This window comes from Cygnus atratus, chromosome Z (genome assembly GCF_013377495.2).
Source record: "Cygnus atratus isolate AKBS03 ecotype Queensland, Australia chromosome Z, CAtr_DNAZoo_HiC_assembly, whole genome shotgun sequence".
NCBI classification, from domain to species: domain Eukaryota; kingdom Metazoa; phylum Chordata; class Aves; order Anseriformes; family Anatidae; genus Cygnus; species Cygnus atratus.
Genome location: NC_066396.1, coordinates 9992524 through 10015152, shown reverse-complemented (window position 1 = coordinate 10015152; position 22629 = coordinate 9992524). Strand labels below are relative to the sequence as shown.

At 46.2% G+C, this 22629-nt stretch overlaps 1 protein-coding gene across 1 annotated transcript; it reads left to right on the top strand.

Moving 5' to 3' along the window:
• Positions 1–209: 209 nt before the first annotated feature.
• Positions 210–22369, top strand: VCP (valosin containing protein). The gene is made up of 17 exons (XM_035563742.2): positions 210–552; positions 5321–5432; positions 5816–5988; positions 8177–8319; positions 9965–10095; positions 11540–11671; positions 12050–12152; positions 13986–14119; positions 14365–14500; positions 16008–16120; positions 16761–16925; positions 17024–17146; positions 18160–18372; positions 19617–19925; positions 20843–20998; positions 21349–21503; positions 21909–22369. Exons 1-17 carry the CDS (start codon positions 536–538, stop codon positions 22012–22014), a joined length of 2421 nt encoding a protein of 806 aa, XP_035419635.1. The 5' UTR covers positions 210–535; the 3' UTR covers positions 22015–22369.
• Positions 22370–22629: the final 260 nt, after the last annotated feature.

Here is a 22629-nt window from a genome sequence, read left to right as displayed (position 1 = left end):
GCTGAGCACGGGTGCGCTCCTCGCACCAGTGTTTCTGCCCGAGCTGTCAGTCACCCGCCTCCCGCGCGTCCTATTGGTCGCTGGCGGGGCGGGCCTTCCCTCTCCATTTTCCTATTTTTGCCATTGGCTGTCCGGCTCGCGTTGCCAGGTAGATCAGCCATAACAGCGGAGGCACTACGATTGGCTGTCGGCCGTCGCGCTTGGCTCGCGCCGATTGGGAGGGGAAAAAGGAGAGGGGCGGGGCAGAGAAAGAGAGCTCCCTTTTTCCTCCCCCCCCCCCTTTTTCCCATTGGCTGACTCTCCGCCGGTTGGAATTTCCGATTGGCCAGCGCGCACTGTTGCTAGGCAGGCGAGGCGGCGCGGGGCGGAGCTCCCCCTTCCGATGAGTCGGCTCTGAGGCCGAGGCAGCGCCGAGCACCCCGAGAGCCGCCGCCTGCCGCCGCCCGCTCGCCCGCCCGCCCGCCGCCCGCCCCGGCAGCCTCCTTCCTCCGCCGCCCCGCTCCGAGGAGCCCCTCGCCCCTTCCCCCTCAGCGCCATGGCCTCGGGATCCGAGTAAGTGCGGGCGGCGGCCTAGCCCTGAGGCGCGGGGCCCGGCCTCCGCCTTCCTCCCCCCCCCCTTCCTCCTCCTCCTTCCCCTCAGAGGCTCGGCGATGGCGCCGTGCCCTGCCGCCTGCCGGGGGGGCCTGGCGGCGGGGCCCCCGCTGCTCGATCCCGCTGTGTCATGCAGGCCCCGGGGAGGCGGGGCTGGGCGGGTGGGGAGGGGCCGCTCCCCGAGCGCGCTCCCGGCCGTGCGCGCTCCCGGCCAGGGCGCGTGCCCGCAGGGGGGCCCCCGTGCGCGCCTCCCCCCACCCCCCCCCCACCCCAGCGTCGAGTCACTGACGGGGGGTGAGGCCAGGCGAGGCCGGGGCCTCCCTCACGATGCCTCCCCCCAGCCCCGAGGCCTCCCCGCTTCGGCCCGGACCGGCCCCGGACCGGTTTTTGCCCCCGCGGCCCGGCGCTGTGGAGGCGGACATGTTGTGGCCGGGTCCCCCCCCCCGTGCTGTGGCGGTTCCTGCCCCCTCGGCCTGGCCTCGCTTCCAGGCCCCGGATCGGCTTTCAGGCTCCTCAGCACGGAGCCGAGCGGCAGCGTTCAGCCCGCTGCCGTCCCACGTGCGTTGGGCACCGAGGGGTGTTAAAAATAGCACTGAAGAGAATTTCCCAAATCCGGGAACGCCTCGGTGACCTGCTTGCTCTCCCAGAGGCACTCCTCGTCCCCTTAGTGCCAGGTGTTTACGTTGTCCTTTTCCTTTGCAACTCCTGGAATTCAGACCTGCTTGGTCCTACCAAGGTGTGCTGGGAATCTAGTGGCCGTAGCAGAGCTAGAAGCAATAGGCCAAAAACCCCATTTGGCAGCTGGCTGAGGTGAACACTGCCTTTAAAAGAAATGTCCACTTTCACAAAGTTATCACCACCACGTAGGAATCAGCAGAAGTTACTCTGCAACAAGAGTTGCATCTTGGCTGCAATTTTGGGCTCAGTGCTGTTGGCAACCATCGTGCTGAGCTGAGCTTCAGCGCTGCAAGAGCCACCAGAGCGTGGTTTCTGAAGAGGTTCTCGTTTTCGTGTGCCTACCAGCCTGGCACAGCATTTGAGAACTTGGCATTTCAGGCACGGGGATGAACTCACTGCTTGGTTGCCCTGTATGTGGCTGCAGTCACCAGAAACGTCAATCGTTTGCTTTAATGGATAAAATGCATTATGGATTTATAACACCGACCTGGGGAAGGCGGTTCAGTCCATAACATGAATGTTCAGGGTCAGGATTGTAAGAAACTGCAGATGGGTTTGTCTCAAAAGAAGGTTCGTGAGGATGTTGATTTAAAAGGCCTACCAGCCTCCAGAAGGCGTGATTGTTTTCACTTTCAGTGCTGAAGCTGGAATCGTTTTAAGTCAGGGACTTTTCCACTATATATTTACCGCAGACTTGCAGGAACATCTTAGTTCCCTAGTTCATGGGGATTTTTGGAGATTAGTGCTTGTTTTCAGAAAAACTGCTTGTCAGTAATTATCTTCTGCTCTCTCTTCTTATAGTCTGCCATAACACTTAGCCTTTGGGCATTACTGTGTGCTGAACAAGGGGTGCTCTGACAAAGAAAAACATAGAAGTGTTAAAAGTTGTTAACATGGCCCCCTCCCCTGCCCAGTGAAAAATGGGTCTGTTGGGCTGCTTTGCTGAAAGAAAAGGGGGCTAAGGATGAGACTTGGAACTCATTTTTGGGGGCTTCAGGACTAGTATGTGTTTGCTTCAATTTTACTGATGTCTTATGCTTTATGTACAAGTTTGCCCATTAGCTGTGCAGGGGATTATGTCCTTACTCCTGTCCTCTGTCTAGGGGCAAACTTTGAATTTCCTTTTAATCCCCAAGCAGCTCTAAAGCTATGTTTTGTGTTCAGTTTGTCTCTTTGTTGAGTCAGTGAAAGAAGTGAGGGAGGAGGAAAGTGTGTGAGGGAGCTGATACAAGGGATGAGTTGGGGAGATGATCTAAAGAAGCTGCAATTTCTGACAGAAAACTCATTGGGGAGCTTTAAAAATTACTTAGGTTAGCCGTCTGCCTTGGCCCCTCAATGAACTTTACCAGCATGCGTATGAAAGTTGGCAGAAGAGGATCGCAACCCATGCTTTAGGCTTTCCAGCTTAGTATTTTTGGTTCAGGCTCTCCTTCCCTGCTGCGTAGATGTTGTCTGAGTGTGGTTGAGGGGCGCAGACATATTTTGCTGTCATTTCAGTTACTGCATGAGGAGTCCCCAGGAGAGGCGCAACGAGGGCAAATGGTGATGGTAATGTTCCCTGCTGTTCCGGGAAGACTCTGTCAAAGTCCTTACACTTGTCTGCCGGAGAAACAACATCACTTGCCTGTGTAGCTGTCATGTAATTTCTTAACACTTTTGGTCCTTTGTCGGCACGACTCTTAGGTCAGAGAACTGAAGCTGAGCCCAAGCATTTAGGTATCTGTGTGCTGTTTCCTGGATGCCTTTATCCTTTCTTAATGCCCCCAAGTTTTTTGATTGCTTTAAGTGCAGTAATGTACTGATAGCATTGATCCAGCCCTCACTTCTTACTTAGGGAACTGCAGATTCAGTTCTTCAGTACTAAAACTTTGTTTTCACGTTCAGCAGAACTAAATGTAACTCTTGCTGTGTACTGGAAGATTGCTGAACTTTGTTTTTTCCCCTCCAATTCTTATACAGCTTTTACTTTATTGAAAGCTTTGGTCAAAAAGCTTTCTCTTGTTGCTCAATTCCTCTTCCATTTGTTTTTCTCTGGAGTCCCAGTCCACGTTTTAGGCTGCATTACAATCTCTGCGTCCTGAGGGAGAGCTACTCAGTTTCAGTGCCAGTTTATGCAGCCAAACTCTGGCAATGGTTTCTTATCAGAAGCTCTTTGGATCCCCATCTCATGTGTGGAGGGGTATGAATTACATTCAGCCTCTGAACTAAATAGAAGTATTGTTGCTTGCTGGTGTCCCCTAGTCCAACTTTTTAAATGCACCTGCTAAATTAATTTCCAGTGTCCAAGAGCTGATGCAAGGTCCTTACAAGTAGTTTGTTATTTCTGCCCTCCGTTTTAACTACAAGATGCTATCGGACCTGACAGTTTATTTGTTTCAGTTTTCTTAGTGCTCTGTTAGTTTTTCATGGAAATCCCAGCCCTTTTAGGACTCTCCTAGTACCATGTTTTAGCTTGAAGGTGAAATTTGTGAGCTTCTTCTGGGATGTGTCCAGCAGACTTCCTTGTCTCTCTTTGGGTTTCGAGAGTGGATGTGTAACACTTCACATGCTCATTGACGATGTTAATTTCTTACCTATTACACTCTTAATGAAGAAAGGGAAAAAGGCAACTTGGCCAGTGCTGGCAGTCCTGGAAGGACATGTTTTACAACTCCTTGTTTTGTTTGCTTAAAATAATGTCCTAATTTGCAACATGTTTCCTATGCTACTAGGGCTTATGCAAAGCTTGAAAACCTTTTGGAAACAAGCTGGCTGCTCTCATAGGCTTGTATTGTTCCCCTCTTCTTTTGAAGCCTCAGAGAGAGGAGCCAATACTGCACAGTCTGTCTTGGAAACACTTCTGTCTCAAGGGTGTGAGGGGTACCTCAGGTAACATTGCTGGAGGTATGTCACACCTCTCTGATGTACCTCTGAAAGATGCAGTGAACACGCTAAGCGAAGCTCTGCTGCAACATGCTGCGTTCGTGCTGTGCAGCTGCTTGCTCTGCCACTTCCACTCAGGGTTTGATTTCTTCTGGTCATTTTGTCCCTAAAAGAGCTAGACAGAGCCGGAGGGTGCAGCCAGCACGGCTGTCCTCAGAGCTTCCTGCTCTCTGCTGGTGCTTGCTGCTCGCTTAGGACAAAGACAGGTATTGTTTGTTTGTTTTGTCTCGTTAGGATCAAGCCAAAGTCTGCATCATTTTCTGTTATGTCCTTAGATGTTGGCACTTGTGGACTACTTTCAGAAAGTAGTCAGACGCCCATCAGGGGAAGTTCCAAACGTCTCTTAATGTTTTGATTGGCTAATGTACAACTTCCAAGATCTTCTTGGTTCAAATTCATTTTTTTTAAAGGAAATGAATAATTTGCTGTATTAGATTTTGAAGGAAATGATTTAATCTGCCTTTCTTCCCTTTCCTTGCTGTTTGTTTTGCTTCATTTTTGTCACGACAAACGAATTATCTGTCACATTTCTTGTGGTGTAGTGGGCTAGAGCTGCTGTGACTCCTATGAAGATGTTGCAGGAAGGTGCTTATATCCTTAAAAAAATATATATATATCATATTTTTAATGAACACTTGGATATTTCTCCTGGCTTGCTGGGTTTAACTAATAGCCCTTGACAGGCTAAACTCTTACAGCTCTCCCTGTCAGGGGAGCTGCAACATTGTGCTTTAATTCCCCTATTTATCTGGGATTTGTCACCAAATAGACTTAAACTTTCGTTTCGGTTGCAGTGGTTACATGTGATTGCAGATGAGTCTGACTAATTCTTTTAGGCGAAACATCTTACAGTCAGCAACATCTCACTGACCACTTCTTTTCACAGATAGCTTCACAGCTATTTCCATTTGAGGCTGGTAAGGTAGTCAATATTTACTCACAGAAAGCATTCTGGTTTGAACACCTGAAGCGGGTGCCTGGGAAGAATGTCTCCTTTGTCGTACAGACAAGTACGGTTTTTAAAAGATGTGACAGCAAAACCTATAGAAAATAGAGACCAAAGCAGGGGGGCGGCTGGGGAGGGAGGAGTGGTATCGCTTAGACTCAGAACTTGTGTTTTCTTCCCCAGTTCTAAAGCGGATGACTTATCGACTGCAATTCTGAAGCAGAAGAACAGGCCCAATCGGTTAATTGTTGATGAAGCCATCAATGAAGACAACAGTGTTGTGTCACTGTCCCAGGTGCGTCATCGGGGAAAATCAAAGCATTTCATCTGGGTAATACGCAAGCTGCTGCTGTATGTTGAAAAAACTTGAAATTTAACTTTGCAACATGAATCTAGCTATTTGTATAAGAAGCTGCAGCTGTTACAAGCAAGGGAGGTGGGTTGTCTTGTTTTCGAGCACTCTTCCATGCTAAAATATATTTTGATGCTGAACTTCTAAGATTCTGTTGAGTTTAAGCCCTTAGTCTGGCTTCAGGATTAGCTCATAGTGGGATCCCGTGTCTTTGTGGATTTAATTCATATCTTCCGACATGTAATTCTCCAAAGTCAAGTAACTCCTTCAAACACTCGAATTCTTGTTTTGTCAGGAGCTTGCTCTAATGTTGTTGTTGTTTATAGGCAAAAATGGATGAATTGCAACTGTTCAGAGGAGATACTGTTCTGCTAAAAGGAAAGAAGAGGAGAGAAGCAGTCTGCATTGTTCTGTCAGATGATACCTGCTCAGATGAGAAGATTCGCATGAACAGGGTTGTTCGCAATAACCTGAGAGTGCGCCTGGGTGATGTGATCAGGTGGGGACTGCTTTGCTGACTATTGTGTCTCCCTGGGTTATCTAAATAACTTCTGCACTGGCCCTGAATTCATTCAGTCAGTAGCAGAGACAGGATCTGCAGGAAGTATTCTTACGTCTTCCAGAGGAGACCCCAGAAACATTTTCAAGTGCATGGCTTACATCAGGGATCTCAGTTAACTTTTGGGTGTGTTTCTGGCTCTGTGCATATTGCGGTTAATACTAAAAAACAATGCTAAAGGTTCTTGAAGTCTCTTCAGCACTTCCATGAGCCCAGGTCCTGTCATTAAATTGAATAGTTTAAATATTCCAGTGCTGTCAGTTTTCTTCCCAACTTTACATTCTCTGATGAACTCACAAATTTTTTGTGTCTGAATTTCTAATCTCTATGCCATTAACAGTGGAAGGCATTGGGCAATATCGTAATTGATCTCACAGTATCTAGCTCAAGCATGAAACTGCCCTGTGGCATACAGAAGTTGAAACTTGATAGGAATGGATGACAGAAACATGAATCAGTTGAATACCAAGATTAAAAATCCCCAAAGGAACTTTATAGTCATGTTGTCTATATTTCAATTCTTGTTATAAAAGTAAATTTAGAATTAGGAACATTTTAAACGTGTTGCAGGAATTTTGTTGTGCAACGCTTGAAGAAAGTAGTGAGAAAACACTGAAGTTACAGAAAACAGTTTCCATTCTATGATAGGAGTAGGGTGAAACTGCCTGAACACTTCTGAAATACAAAAATGCTAATTTGCAGGCTTAAATATGGGAAGGCTGACAGCTCCTCCCCCTGAGCATCTTCCTAATATGGAATATCCTGTATGTTCTACGGAAATTGGAACCTGGTTTCTGGCACTTTTCTTCCTGGATTGATACCTGGATAAATCTTTAAATGTAAAATATGTTTTATACAGGCTTTGTAGAGGAGAGGGGTGAGGCTGTACCCTAGAAAATGCAAGTTTTAAACACAGCCAGGGTTGGAACAGAACAGTGCTTTGACCCAGTGCCTGTGAAGTAAAGGTGAATTATTACCTTAAAATGACATGAGGCTTCTGTTGGGAGTCTTTCCTGGTGTAACAATTGAGCCTCTGCCCTCCCCTCTTCTTCTGGGACTGTGCCTATAGTGGTTCTTTGCCCTCCGGATGCATTACATTACATTAGCTTTGTTGCAAGGGTCAGAGAACTTTGACACCTCTTGCCCTCATAACTTTTTCTTGCTGATCTTTAATTACCTATTGTCTTACCTTCCGTGTCCTGGTCTCTGCCAAAATACAGATTCATGCATTAATTACTTCCTGCTTGTGGTCTGTAAACTGTTTTCCTTCTGCGACAGTTGGTCTTTTCCTTTACCCTTTTGCTGTATCCTCTCTGTAAAGCATGTGGTAAATGAATCTGTTAAGAGTCTCTAACAGAGCGGCCTATGAGAAGTGGTATGCTCAGCTGCCGTTCAGTGTAGGCTTTTCTTAGCAGGCAAAGCGCATTTGAGCTTTCTGCCTCTCAGCTGCAGCTCGATACTCAGCTATCGCTATGGTAGGCTGTTTGCCTACCCTGTAAAATCACGGCTGTGGTGTTTATTTAAAAAGCGGGAAAGGGCCTTAGGACTTTAACCTAAATGTCATCCTCCACGAAGTGAGATTGACAGATGCCTGGCTGCAAGCCAATTACCACTGATTGGTACTTTGAGAGCCTTTGCTCTGAATCAGGGTTATCGGCACCAGGGGCTCTATACATTGTAGTAAGTTAGAGAGATTAAGGAAAAAAGTACCCCTGTCTCCCCTTCTCTTATTGTTGGTTTAGCAGTAGCTCCTTGTTAAAACAAAAATTAGCTTCTGACTCTCTCAGGTCTTTTGGCTGTACTAGTAATTTCTGAATTTGCCTTGGGGATGGCATGGGGCATCCTGGCAGAAGAGCAGAGGTAGGAAGAAAGCCTGAAACTCCCCAGCAGCCTGGATAGGGCTGAGAGGAATGAAGAAAGGCACGTGTTGTGAAGACTAGCTCTCTGCTGGGCATGGTATTTACCTTGTCAGCATGGAAGTGTTCTTAGGCAGGTGGGAAGTCTCTGCGCAGATTTGGAGAGTCCTTTCTGGTGGTTGTGCTGGCCTGGGAAGGGACATCACTGCTGTTTCCAGACTCAGGTGTAAGTCGAGGATGATGTGACTAACTGGAGTTTTCTTCTGTTGCAGCATCCAGCCCTGCCCAGATGTGAAATACGGCAAACGTATCCACGTGCTGCCAATTGATGACACAGTAGAAGGGATCACGGGGAATCTGTTTGAGGTCTATCTCAAGCCATACTTCCTGGAAGCATACAGACCCATCAGGAAAGGTAATAGCAAGTGTTATTGTAGTCCTGATGCTGCTGATTGTGGTCTAGTCCTGAGACTGGGTAAAGAGAATTTCTGGAGACTTGCACAGATCTCAACAAAGCATCAGACTGGCATCTGCAGAGTGAGATTTTGCTTGTTCTGATTCAGTTTTCCCTAATCTTCAGAAGAAAGGGTAATGTCTATTACTGGCTGGTACAGCAGCATGAGTATTCTGTTTTTTTTTTCTTGCTACATTGGATGGGAGTGTGTTAGAAAAGTCTTAGGTAGAACTTAGTTTAATAAGATTCTCTCCTATCTTGCTACTACCACTCAAAGGATTGTGTGTTTGCCTGTGTGTTCATCAGTTGGTTGGATAGAGCAGCTGGCACTCTGACTAAATTCACTTCTTCAGAGTAATTCAATTAATAATTGCGAGAGTGCTTAGAAAATGAAATGCGCTTTTAGAGCTGAGCTAGTAGCACTTCTGCTGGAACAAGTAGGTCTTAATACATTATAAACACTAGTTGAATGAAGTTTTCCAGCTTCTGAAGCCCAGTTTAGCCAGGAGTCGTAGTCAATATTATGTATTATTCTCCTTTTGGAGACAAGCAGTTACTGTAACTAATAGCAACTTATTATAACCACTTCCAAATAAGTTTTTATTATGTTAGGGCTTTTTGCCTCTTTCCTGGTTGCTTCTAGTGCTTCTGGCTAGAGTTTTCCCTCTTCGAGGCAGTAGACAGAAGTAGGACATTCAAGGCTGCACTTCACGTGTCTATGTGCAGATTGGAACAGCCACTCTGAAAGTCACTTCTTTGGAGCAGTAGTAGCAAAACCAATATGCAGATGGTGTCTGGAGAGAGTTTCTCTAATGAAACAGTCAGCTGTTGCTGTGCTTTAGTGCAAGGCACTATGGGTCAAAGTGGGACAGTTTGAGAGTTGGTTGAAGAAACCTGTTTTTGGGATCAAGTCTTGTGTTGCTCTGCAAACTTCTTGAAAGCTTTCTGTATCTCAGAGTGGTTTGACATTTCAGTCTGGCTTCGGTTTCTTCTGTCTCATGACTTTTCACTTGTGGTAGTTGCACCATTTACTGTCTCTGGGCTGTACACTGGAGGCAGGCACCTCTTTTGTAAAGTGATAGCTAGTTTCTAAAGGAGACAGGAAAAACTTGAGCGTCTTACTCTTGGACCCTATTCTTAGCCAGTTTCAAAAGATCAGGGATGCTTGACCTCAGTTTGTGCCTAGGTAGCTGATCAAACACAAATTGTAAACCAGTTTGAACATTTTTTTTTCCTAAACTACATCTGAATTATTTCTAGGAAATTTTTTAATAAAAAATGTTCCAGAACAGTTGAATTGGAACTGAATGGGAAATAAATGTGATTCATTGCCTTTGTTTGGTATTTAGGCAGAGTATTCTTTTCTCCTTTGCTGTTTGTTTCTAGATGAAATTTGAAAAGTTTAACTGCTGCAGATCTAAACAGTGCTCTGGCAGTCACACAGTACGTGCAGCTCTTGAGTCTAAAACATAGAGCAGTGTTATAAATGCCAGTGGCATATGCATGTGTAAGCTACTTCCTTATCCTCTATGGCTGCTGGCAGTACAAGGGTTGACATTTTGCAGACATCAACTGCAGCAGACTACTAAAAGGTGGGATTTTACAGGTGACATCTTCTTGGTGCGTGGAGGAATGCGTGCAGTGGAGTTCAAAGTGGTGGAGACAGATCCAAGTCCCTACTGCATAGTGGCTCCGGACACAGTGATCCATTGTGAAGGAGAGCCCATCAAACGAGAGGTGAGCTGAATCCTGCCATGCAGTTCTTGTCCTGAATCTGCTCTGTCCACTGAAATCTGTTTCTGTGGCTGCCCTGGAGAGCAGCAGAGTTGCAGTTCCTGGTTTGCCATTTTGTATATTGAATGTAATGGTTAGGAACTCTGGTTTCAGGAGATGAACTGCTGCTGAAGGTAATGGGAGAAGTGTGCTTCCAATATCCTTCCTCAGACACCAAGATAAGACTAATGCTTAGGTTTGCTGAGAAAATGGTACAATTTGAAAGCAGCTAGTTTTGCATCTGCTTCTGGATAACTCATGCTGGACTTAGATGTATCTTTTTAAATCCTGAGTTCTGTTAATCCATAGCAGGGAGGACTGAATGTGTTGCTAAATTTCATGCCATGTGAAGAGAAAGCGATTAATGCTTTTTGAATGAGAAACTTGAAACCTCTAAACAGTTTTATTTATTTTAATTCAATCCCTTAAGGTGTCTAGCCTCGAGTATCCCATGTTTAAGGCAGCTTGAGTTACTTGTCTGTCAGGAGTTGGCCACCTTACTTTTGTAGAGTAGGAAATCTCAGGGCTATGAGCTAAGGTGACTGTATACCTCATAAAGTTAGCTGCCTTGTGAAAAATTCATCTCTATTTTTGAGGCACTGGATGAGTCCTGCTTGGGCTCTTCAGGACACAGTAGAGGCGGCTAGGAGCAAGTTCAGCCAAGGCCAGCAAAATGATGAATAGCTGGAGGTCAAAATAAATGAAGAGAGGCTGGGAGAATGGCCTTACGCTTGCAGGGTCAGGCTCTGAGCAGCCTGCTTCACAGCTTTCCTGGCTCTGTGGGGCTCTGGCTCGATCCCTTCTGAGATTCCAGGCTGTGTTATTTTATGATTTTATTGTGGCCTTAGGTTACGGATAACTAAGGCCAGTAGAGATTTCAACACCCATGAGCAGAATGATTGCTGTAGGGCTGTACTGGAAGAATTAGCTACAGCTGGTCTTATCTGCATGTCTGAATTTCAACGTTCTCAGTTAGTTTGAGTCAGTCCCAGAAGAAAACACTGCGTCTGAGAACTGTATGGTAGCTAGGGTATTTCAAGTACTGAGAAATGTCATTTGCAGTTTAAAGAATATTTTATACTGGGCTTCATTGTCTGTTTTAATCAGTTAGACACACGAGAAGATCACACAGCTTGTTTTGTGCTTGAGTCTGTAGCAGCAGAGGCTGTTATTCAAGAGGCCGGGTTTCATTGAGGTCTAGGTACATGCAGGTAATTCCCATTGTATATCTGGGAAGTCAGAGCTACAAAACAATTGTAGAAGAAACCATGAAGTCTTTGAAGTAAGCATCTCAAAACAGCAAAGAAGGAACAATGAGCAATAGCCCAGATTCCTGGTTCTGTAAACCGGAAGGGATTGTTGAACCCTTGTCTTCACTCAAATATTTAATAATTTTCCTTCCCGGTAGGATGAAGAAGAGTCACTGAATGAAGTGGGCTATGATGACATTGGTGGCTGCCGGAAGCAGCTGGCTCAGATCAAAGAGATGGTGGAACTTCCCCTCCGACACCCTGCGCTCTTCAAGGCCATTGGGGTGAAGGTAAGCACCTGCGTGCTGCAGGTTGCCTTTGCTGTTCGCTTTGATGTAGGAGGTTTATGACTTATTGGAGGGGAATAAGTAACTTTTTTTTTTTAATGCTGGTATTAGGACACTATTTCCTTACGTTTTAGACACAGATTAAAATACTGGCACTTGTAAAGCAGAGAGATGCTTTGAATCATCACTGTCAGTTACTGGCAAGGTTTTTGTTTGTGTGTCATGCAGAGTAGTCAGGGTGTTGATGGTTGGATGGCAGTTGTTGCATGAGCCAGCATCACAGTTTCGGACTGGCTTTATCCAATGCTTAGAATACACTGTGAAGCTACTCAGGCGTTCAGATACTGGCTTACCAGCTAAATCCCTTGTCTCTGTCCCCAGCCTCCACGTGGCATCCTGCTGTATGGTCCTCCTGGCACTGGTAAAACGCTGATTGCTCGAGCGGTGGCCAACGAAACTGGGGCCTTCTTCTTCCTGATCAATGGTAAGCTTTGTGTCTGCTTTGGACCCAGACCTGCTGTGTGGTCATTCTTCCAGCTAATGGTAATGAATGGTTTAGATAAGGCCACCTTACAGCCACCTTTCTGTCCTTGATATCCTTTCTTACCTCTTTCAAGTGCCCCACTGAGGACACTTAGAGGCCACTTACGTGGAAGCATCTGTGGTAGTGGCACTGTCCTTAAACTTGATTGTTTTGTAGCAGCGGTTGAAAGACAGTTTTGTGATGTGGGAATTTGGAGTCTGTTTAGCTGAGTGTTCATTTATGTTGGTAAGGGCAGAGCTAGGAGTGAAGCAGTGAGATTATTCTTTGTATATGGGCGTAGAACACTCATTTCTGTTGCTGCCAGCATGTTTTATTCAGAAAAGAAGCTGGTCTGCACTGCAGTTCTTTTTCCTTAAGTGAAGCACAAGACCACATTAAATTGGGAGGAACGTTCCTGAAAGCTATAACGAGTACTTTGGAACTTAGCTAGAAGTGACAGGACCTCATATTGTTCGCTCTTACCTGTAGCAGTTGAGGTAGATACTGGTTTATGGCCATTGAAGACCAGATTCTGGATTTTCCTCGCTGCTTTTCTGTCCCATTCTGCAATCAGTGCTGGAATAACCGAATGCTTGTACTTGAGGAGCGCTGCTCTTCTTCCCTGATTTCTATCAGATCCATGAAGGCGAAAGCAGTGGATTGTACAGCACAGCATAGCAGGGACCAGCAGTAGGGAACTGCCTCGCTTTTTATCTCAAGATGTCAGAAGTAAATGGGCTGTTCCTAACCGTATGTCACCTTTGTCATCTACTTCCTAAGTCTGTGGAAGGTGTCACTGTATGCTAATAAGCCAGCCTTTTCTTTAGAGACTTGTACTTCTGGTGCATAATAAAAGTAACGTTCATTGTCAGAATTAGTGATGCGTTCTCTGTGTGCTTGGCCCAAGCCTGCAGCTGCAGGCAGTGCTGTAGGCAGAACTGGTATGAATCGGTGAGTTACTTGAAGTGAAACAGTGTGGTACCTGCCCACATCCGTGGCTCTGCAGCTGGTTCACTTCAGTCAGCTGTTGCAGCAGCTTTGCATCCGGAGAGTCAGGTTTCTTTTCCTTGGATCTTTCAGAAGAAGCTTGCTTTCTCTTTGTGACCACTCCCATCATCATGATGGAAAAATCTGAACAGAATAGATAGATCCCTAAACATTAGGGTCAGCAGTTGTAGGAAGTCTCAGGGGATTGTTGTTCCTTCTGCGGTTGATGTGTTTTTACTCTTTTTTTTTTTTTTTACTCTTTGAGGGGAGGTTATGATACTTTTTTTGGCAGGCTGTTTTTTTGTTTGTTTGTTTGTTTTTGCTTGTTTTATTTTAGTTTTGGAACTCATTTATAGGATCTTATAGAGGTAAATGCGTGCCCATGTAATGCAAGCTAAAGTCAGCTTCAGTATCTTACAGCTTTTTCCTTCCCTATCCTGATAATTTATCACCATATAATTTGATTGCTTCTCTTGCAAGCTAGGACTGGCATTAACAGTGTGTGGTGGCACATTACAGAGAAGCTCACCAAGTGTGAAATAGGGTAAGAAAAGAGGCAGCTAAAGGTAGCTCACTGACTAGCACTGCATTCTGTTACAGTAAACTGAACACACCAGAATAATGATAGAAAGTAATTCCGCATTATGTTGCCTGTTCAGCTGCAAATTTAGTGAACTTGGTTGATAGTGTTTGCTTTGGCTTGAACTATAGATACTCCCATATGAATGTTGTACTTAAAAAAAATCATCTACATGCCTCGGGGCTAGCTGTGTCTCTTCGGGGTGCCACAGTGCTGCTGTTTTTCAGGTCCTGAGATCATGAGCAAGCTGGCTGGTGAGTCTGAGAGCAACCTGAGGAAAGCATTTGAAGAAGCAGAAAAGAACGCTCCTGCCATCATATTCATTGATGAACTGGATGCCATTGCTCCTAAGAGAGAGAAGGTAAAGATAGCCTGTAGGAGGTAAAGAAGTGTATGTACACCCTTTTTGTTAGCAGCTGGCATGAATCTCTGTCTGAGTTTAGGGTAAAGCAGCAGTTAATGCTTGAACTCAGTCAGGTGTGAGAAGAATCATACACAGTTCACAATGTTTGTTAGCAGCTCGTGGCTCTCATGTCCAGCTCCTGTGCTGTAGAGCTTCTAGTCTAATAATTGTTTTTTAGTCTAATAATTGTTTTGTCTCTGTAGACGCATGGAGAGGTGGAACGTCGCATAGTGTCTCAGCTGTTGACTCTTATGGATGGACTGAAACAGAGAGCACATGTGATTGTTATGGCAGCTACCAACAGACCTAACAGCATTGACCCAGCACTCAGGCGATTTGGTAACCAGGATTGTCAACTGTTTTCTGTATCACTGTGGTGGTTTTACCCTGATATGCAGCCGAGCTCCTCCACAGCTGCTCTCTCACTCCCCCTCAAAGGAAAAGGGAGAGAAAATACCATGGAAAGGGCTCAAGTGTTGAGATAAGGACAGGCAGATCACTCACCAATTATCTTTATGGGCAAAACAGACTAAGCATGGGGAGAGAAGTAATTAGTGCCTATCACTAGCAGATTAGCACTGTGGAAAACTAAAAAGTGGAAAAGCAGACTAAAAACACCTTCTCTCCCATATCCACCCTCTTCTATGTCCTCCCCCAAGCATTTTTTTTCCCCTTTCTTAAATCTGCTCTCCCAGAGGCACAAACAACATCGCTTATTGGCTCAGGTCCCTTTCAGAGGATCTGGAGCTGGTTCCTCTATGCCATGGGGCAGCTGCTGGGCTCTGCTCACAGAAGCCACCCCTGCAGCCCCGCTGCTACCAAGCCCATGCCACATAAACCCAATACAATCAGATGCTTTGTTACAGACTATGTTTCAGGGGCCTTGGAAAGTTTGAGCAGAAATTAATACTAAATGTCTTCTGTGTGTTTCATAGACTATTGACTTGTGTCTAGCTGCTGCTTTGTAATTAATTTCTAGGCTTCTGGCCTTTGATATAATTTCCTGTTTTATTAGGTTAGAACTTGTAGAAGTAACAAAATGCTTCAAAATCGTGTGGTAGTCTCTATTAGGTGAGGCTAGCTCAGGACACACTGAAGGAGCAAAAGACTGCTTGAGGAGCTGTGTGTGCCTCAGGTTGCAGAAACGTTGTCTGACTTCCATTTTATTAATGAGGAGTCTGGTAGTTTCCAAGCTCCATGTTTTCAAAGCTCTACAGTGTGAATGAATGTCTGGTGTATGAGCAGTTGGTAAAGTGTGTAACAGCAAACCTGTCAAGCTTGCAGGAGAAAATGGCATCTTCAGTGTGTAGAGGCATTACTAGAGGCAAATGATAGGTGTATGTACCTAAGTTAATACTGCAGTAATAGATAGGTTACCACCCCAGATAATGGGGCAATTTTTTTCTTTCACAACCTGGGTTTTGCTGTGATGATTACTGTAGGAAGTTCTAAAAAACTAAATATGTCTCTCAGAATTTGTATACTCTTATGCTGAGGACACAAAGGTGGAAGCAAACAAAAATGTCTCATGGTATGTTGGTTAGAGGAAGTATCCTTTCCTACAAATGAAGGTTGCAAAATGTTGCTAAACCAGTAGTACTCTGCTTTTTGTAGCCTTGAAGTCTAGTTAATACAGTAGTTACACTTTTCCTAAATGGCTAAGGCCTGTCTTCCTTTCTGACTCTGCAACTATGCTGGTACATGCTGTGCAGAAGCCCAAAGCTCTGGCATTTTCTGAAATTGTCCATGTGGCTTGTCATTATGTCGTTCAGTCAGCGGAAGACAGCAACTGCAGCTTCTTTGGTTTGCAGAATCAGCAGCTCAACATATGTTTTGTAATCCCCAGGTCGTTTTGACAGAGAGGTAGATATCGGTATCCCAGATGCAACTGGGCGCCTGGAGATCCTGCAGATCCACACAAAAAATATGAAACTGGCTGATGATGTGGATCTGGAACAGGTGAGCAGAATGCTGTTGGGAAAGCTCGTCTCTGCAGGCTAACGTTAACTGATGCTGTGTTTCGTGGCAGAGTTGTTACGGCTTTGATCGTATAAACGTAGTTGCTCATTTAGGACGATGTGAAACTGGGTGAACGTGTGATCTCTGGGCTTCCTTCCAACTAGTTTACCAGTGACCAAAAATCCTCTCTCACTAGTTAAAAGTGGCATGGCTAAGAGAAACAACTGTGTATCAGTACAGTCTGCATGTGCCTTGCTACTGTCCTCCTGGGTTTGTTTGCTGTGGTTTTCTGCTAGTAACCCTAAAACGGCTCTCAGGGAGGTGAGTGAGTGTTGTGGTGACATGGGATACTGCATGTAAACTCAGTTGGTTCCTGTTATTTCTGTCTTGAATGAAGAACTCCAGTCTTGGGGTTACCTTTCTGTGTTGTGCCATCTGAATTCCAGTTGCAGCTTTGATCTCAAGTGAGAGGTGGAACAGCAGTGTCTCTGCCTGTTAAATATGAGGTGGCACTTGTCTCCTGAACCCACAGTGGATGTTTCTGTCCTCCAGAGTTTCATTGCGCCTCCGAGTGAGTCACCAGAGCATGCAGAGTGCTTGCTTGCGTCCCTGTGAGTCATAGTCAGTGCTTTGCTTTCAGGTGGCAAACGAGACCCATGGACATGTTGGTGCTGACTTGGCTGCTCTTTGCTCAGAAGCTGCTCTTCAGGCTATCAGAAAGAAGATGGATCTCATAGACCTAGAAGATGAAACCATCGATGCTGAAGTGATGAACTCGCTGGCTGTGACCATGGATGACTTCAGGGTAATGCAAGAGTGCCCCTTTCTTTTGTCTAATTGTTTATCTGAAGCATGTGAACATGACATGATAGCATTATTTAATGCCGTTTCTTCTAACGATAGTGGGCTCTGAGCCAGAGCAACCCTTCTGCTCTTCGGGAGACTGTGGTAGAGGTCCCACAAGTTACCTGGGAAGATATTGGTGGTCTAGAAGATGTAAAGAGAGAACTCCAGGAGCTTGTACAGGTAAGAGTTTACAGCTGATTTTTTGCCTAGTCAGTTAAGTAATAATTATTCTGGTAAAATCCAGAGCCTCTTCATATACCTGTTTGGACTGTGAACAGGGTAAATGCAGTTTTTATGATAACCGCTTGTAATGGACTGAAAATACCACGGTGTTCCATCTTAGTGAACTTAGGGAGAGGAAGGTGTTGGAAAGCAGCGTCAGACTTTCCTTAGTTGAGCGTACGGTGACATCTTTCATGGGTATTGTGCTTAATGCAGAAATGTAGTAGTTCTGCCTCTCATAGGTGGAAGCCAGCAATGGGGCCATTGCTGAGAATCCTGTTACATGGTGGCTTTATCTGCCAGAAGGTAAACAAAGATTCACGCAGTGAGCTTCCAAAGAGCTTTTTATCGGTGTTACCATTGAGACAGGTGAAAAATAATTGTGAAGCCTTCTGTGAAGGGAGACAAAAAGTCATGAATGTCTGTGGAAACTTCCGGTGTCTGCATCAGGATGGTTTCTTTCTGATACATCCCTGCTCTCAGGATACATCCCTGCTCTCAGTTGTCACTGTAGAGGCAACCCGTCTGTGAGTTAATAATAAATAAATAGAAATCTAATTTCCAGTCTGATTTTCTGGTGTTAAACCATCACCTAGCTCTGACCTTGCTGCTGAGGATAAACGCTCACATCAGGCACCTTGCATGTCTCTGGAGGGCAGAGCTGACTAGATTGGATAATGAGCTGTTCCCTTTTGCTTCTGCAGGACAGAAAAAAGCTGGGGTTAAGTGTACTGGAAAACTACCCAAACTGGTGAATAGTTCTTAGGGATAAATAGGCATTTTAGGGCAGCTTTACAATTGAGCTGTGGTGCTTTTTGAACCAGTTCTCATCTAAAATCTGTAGAGGCCCTGAGCAGGCAGAAACTTGTGTTTAACTCACTAGAAATCTCAGATAATGTTTCTGTTAGGAGCAAGGTACAGGCCTATTCTGGCTCATCACGAGAATTTTTCGTTGTTGTTTCCTCTTGTAGTATCCTGTGGAGCACCCAGACAAGTTCCTCAAATTTGGCATGACTCCATCAAAAGGGGTTCTGTTCTATGGGCCACCTGGTTGTGGTAAGACACTTCTGGCCAAAGCCATTGCCAACGAATGCCAGGCAAACTTCATTTCCATCAAGGGCCCAGAATTGCTCACCATGTGGTTTGGAGAGTCTGAAGCCAACGTGCGCGAGATCTTTGACAAGGTAAAGTGTTTCTTCTGCTCCCTGTGCTACGTTTGGGCTGAGATACTCCCAGAACATCGTCTCCACTGTGCCTGTCTTACTGGCCCAGTTTTTATTTGTGTATTTTTTTTGTGTGTGTGTGTTTTCCCCACTTGCACTGTGAGCTGGGGCTGCTTTCCTGATGTTAGGGAATTAATCCTGTTTGGGAACATAGCTAATTAAATATTCTTTCTCCCACTACAATTTGTATCTTTTGTTACAGAACAATAAATGTGCTAGAGCCTTAGCCATGAGGCTGGCATTAGAGTGACATAAATATCCTCAACATACCTTGAAAACCTACTTTGACACCTCGTTAGCTATTTACTTATACAGATTTTCAAAACATCTTGCAGGGTCTTGTCCTGCAATGTGCATGGTCCAGAAAGGAGTTCCTCTCCTGCTGTCCAATTTCCTATAGATAGTGTCGCCTCCTGTCCTTCGTAGGGATTACCTTGGGAATCCTCACTGTTGTGGTCAGGGGAGCTGCTGGAAGAGCAAAGCAGGAAGGAGAATGAGAGGGGAAAATGTAGGTTGGAAGGGAACCTCAGAGGCCATCTGCTCCAGCTGTTTGTCCAGAGCAGGAAGATAACTTGGAAATCTGGTTTGTGTATGTGAGGTTCTCGTGTGTGTTAGTTGATGAGTACATTAGCATATTAGCACCAACCAAGGATGGAGAATCGCTGACTTCTGGGCCTGTGTGCTGATGTTAGAACTCTCTGATTATAAAGAATTTTTTCCTTATTTCTAACTGGAATTTTCTTTGCAGCAGTTTGCACCCATTTTCACTGCGTACCTCAAAAGAAGGATCTGACTCCTTTTGCCTGTAATTGCCCATTAGGTAGCTGAAGATGGAGAGGATTTGCCCCTTCTATTTGATACGTTGTGACTATGGATACCCCAGTGCCTAAATAACCAACTGACATCCCCAGATCTTGCTGGGACAGTTTGGTCCTGGCAGATTGGTTCCAGCTTTCCCTCTTGGCGTTAGAGTAACCATGCTTCTGCTTGCTCTACGATGCTGTCAGTTTTGAGGAAATTCACCTTGTTACTCAGAATTTAATTGAGGGTTTCTAGAGCAGCTCCTCCAAGCTCTCCTTGAGGCAGTAGTGCTCTGGTACTCCTCTGAGCTGCTGTAATTTTAGGGTGTGCTTAGGGTGAAATCAGTGTGCTCCTTGCCTGGTGTTATTTGACAGGGACTAATTGTTTCTCTTTGCCTTATGCAGGCCCGCCAAGCAGCCCCTTGTGTGCTCTTCTTTGATGAGCTGGACTCCATCGCAAAGGCTCGAGGTGGGAATATCGGAGACGGCGGCGGTGCTGCAGACCGTGTCATCAACCAGATCCTGACAGAGATGGACGGCATGTCCACCAAGAAGAATGTCTTCATCATCGGTGCCACCAACAGGCCGGACATCATTGACCCAGCCATCTTGCGCCCTGGCCGCCTGGATCAACTCATCTACATCCCCCTGCCTGACGAGAAGTCCCGGGTTGCTATTCTTAAGGCCAACCTGAGGAAATCACCAGTTGCTAAGGTAGGATCCGTGCCATGACTGTACCTGAGTTGGTTTTGCAGTGCGCTGCACATGCTCCTCATCAGCTGGGGACAGAGAGGAGGGCTGGGGACTGCTCCACGCACTGCAGAGCTGTGAAACCTTCCATCCCTGAAGAGTGGAAATAGATGGCAGAGGCAGGGGGAGGCTGGAGTTCTAAAACGAGGTACCAACGCAGCTAGATATCAGTGTGTCAGCACAGCAGGTCTTTGTCACATAGTAGAGTTCTGCCTACAGTGCAGGAACAGGAACGCCTGTTATGGCAAGATGGAGGAGATTCTTGTACTCTGAAAGAAAAATAAATGTAGAAAACGGGGGTGGGAAATGGAAATTGAAGAGGAACCATTGCAGTTAATTGTTGCTGAGCTCTTTCATAGATACAAGTTCTATCCCTTGCCTGGGAAGCAGGCAATAATGAAACTCATAGGGTTAATCAGAGGAAAGCAGATGTCAAGTGCGCAAACTTTTTTAGGCCATTCTTATTTTTTAAGTACTGCTGGGAAGGAAAGCTTTAAAGAAGGTTGCAGTACTACTCTGTCAGTTGACAGGAAGGAGTAGAGGAGGCTGTTTGTCCTCCCCATCTCCATTTCCAGTCATCTCATTTGACTCCGAATGCTGAGACCTGAGGAAATCACGTCTGAAAGTCAGCCTGCCTCTTCCTCAAGGTGAACAGTGCAGAGGCATTTGTAGCTGTATAGCAGGCTCTTTCTGTGAGCGGGGAGAGTGTGGCCTGCCTTTGTGTGTGGCTAATTTTTACCAGAAACAAGAGCCTTAACAGCTCATCTTCCTAAAATTGACCAAAGTTAAGGCAGTGCGTTGGTACCGTGGGATCCGAAGGCACTTCTTTGTCACCTGTGAGTGCAAGGTGTAAAGGAGAGGCCTCTGTTGTTTTTCCCTAGGATGTTGACCTGGATTTCCTAGCTAAGATGACCAACGGCTTTTCGGGGGCTGACCTGACAGAAATTTGCCAGCGTGCCTGCAAACTGGCCATCCGCGAGTCCATCGAGAGTGAGATCAGGCGAGAGCGTGAGAGGCAGACCAACCCTTCTGCCATGGTGAGCGGGGCACTCAGCTTTCCCTGCTCATGAGAGAGGCAGCCCACCTCTGCCCGTGGGTGAGGGATGATGTGTTCCTCTCTGTAATCTTCAGAAGAGGACGAGTAGGCTCGGCACAGAGCGCTGAGCTGGAGCACTTCATTCTCTTCTTGTGGGAGGGTGAGGGCCTCCTGTTGTGCCTCATCGCTGGCATTGCTCAGAAGGCCCCTGCTGCAGCTGTGACTCAGTCTGCTGCAGCATCCCTCTCTAGCCCCTGCCTTGGCGAGTATTGTTGCGTCCTGACCCAGAAGGGGGCTGTGGGCGGGTGTCGGGCTGCCCACAGCTCACCTGGGCCCTCTGTCCTGCTGCAGGAGGTGGAGGAGGACGACCCGGTTCCTGAGATACGCAGGGATCACTTTGAGGAGGCCATGCGCTTTGCTCGCCGCTCTGTCAGTGACAATGACATCAGGAAATACGAGATGTTTGCACAGACTCTACAGCAGAGCCGTGGCTTTGGCAGCTTCAGGTAACCGTGAGGGAGGCGGGGAAGGCAAAGTGGCTCAGCTAGCCCTAGGATCAGAGCACTGAGGGCAGCTTTGCTGTTGTCTGGGTAACAATCTCCTCTTCCACCGCATTTTCTGGTTCCCTGCAGTGTGTACAGCAGCCAGCTGAGCACACAGTGGTACAGGCTGTGCTGCAGGTCAGCTGTAGCTGCTCTGTTAGTGCTCCTGAAGCCCATCAGCCCTTTTTCCTTTAATGCGAGCAACGTCTGGCAGCACTGTAAGCCTTTGCATGACCTGCCATAAGGCTTCACCACATTTCTCCCCTTTCCTACTTGGCACCCGGGAGCTGTTGTGGAGGGAGGGGATTGTGCTGAGCTGTGAGGAAGCTTCTGAAGAGCTTCTCTCCCCTTTTTCACTGCTGCCTGCAGGTTCCCATCAGGAAACCAGGGAGGTGCTGGTCCAAGCCAAGGCACGGGAGGTGGCAGCGGGGGCAACGTGTACAGCGAAGACAATGACGACGATCTCTACGGTTAACTCGCTGTCCTCATTGGACCAAACTCCAAATCAGGCCACGTTGTACAGGGAAAATCCAATGTTCAGTGGACTCTCGGCTTCTTCATTCCTCAGTCAGAACAGTGTAGCTGCACGTCAGACTTTGTACAGGGAATGTTTTCTGCAAACACACAAATACAGACCGATGTTCAGTTGGGAGGCAGACAATGAATTAACAAGGAGGGGAACTGACTTAATTTCTGAGAAATTTCTGTTCTAGTTTACGTGGCAGAATCAGCAGCTTTAGCAAAGGGTACAACGCTAGCCTGTATTAAAAAAAAAAAAACAAAACACAAAAAATAATTAAAAAAAAAAATAAAAATCCCACAAAACTCTAGCCAGGCCCCTGGCAATTCCTTTTTGTGGTACTGCTGCAGCATCAGCCGCGCTGTCTCTGTAAACCCCATTTCTCACTTGCTGTCTGAGCACTCCTCAGCTGCCCCTCTTGTCTGTTTTGTGCTTTTCCCTGGAGCGTGTGAGGTTGCTCTCTGTTCATACATCTCTTAGCTCATGGTAACAGAAGAAACTGGTTGGACAATCTCTCTCCTGTGCCATAACTTGGCAGTAAGCACCGTGTAAGAGAGCCCTGCTGGCAGT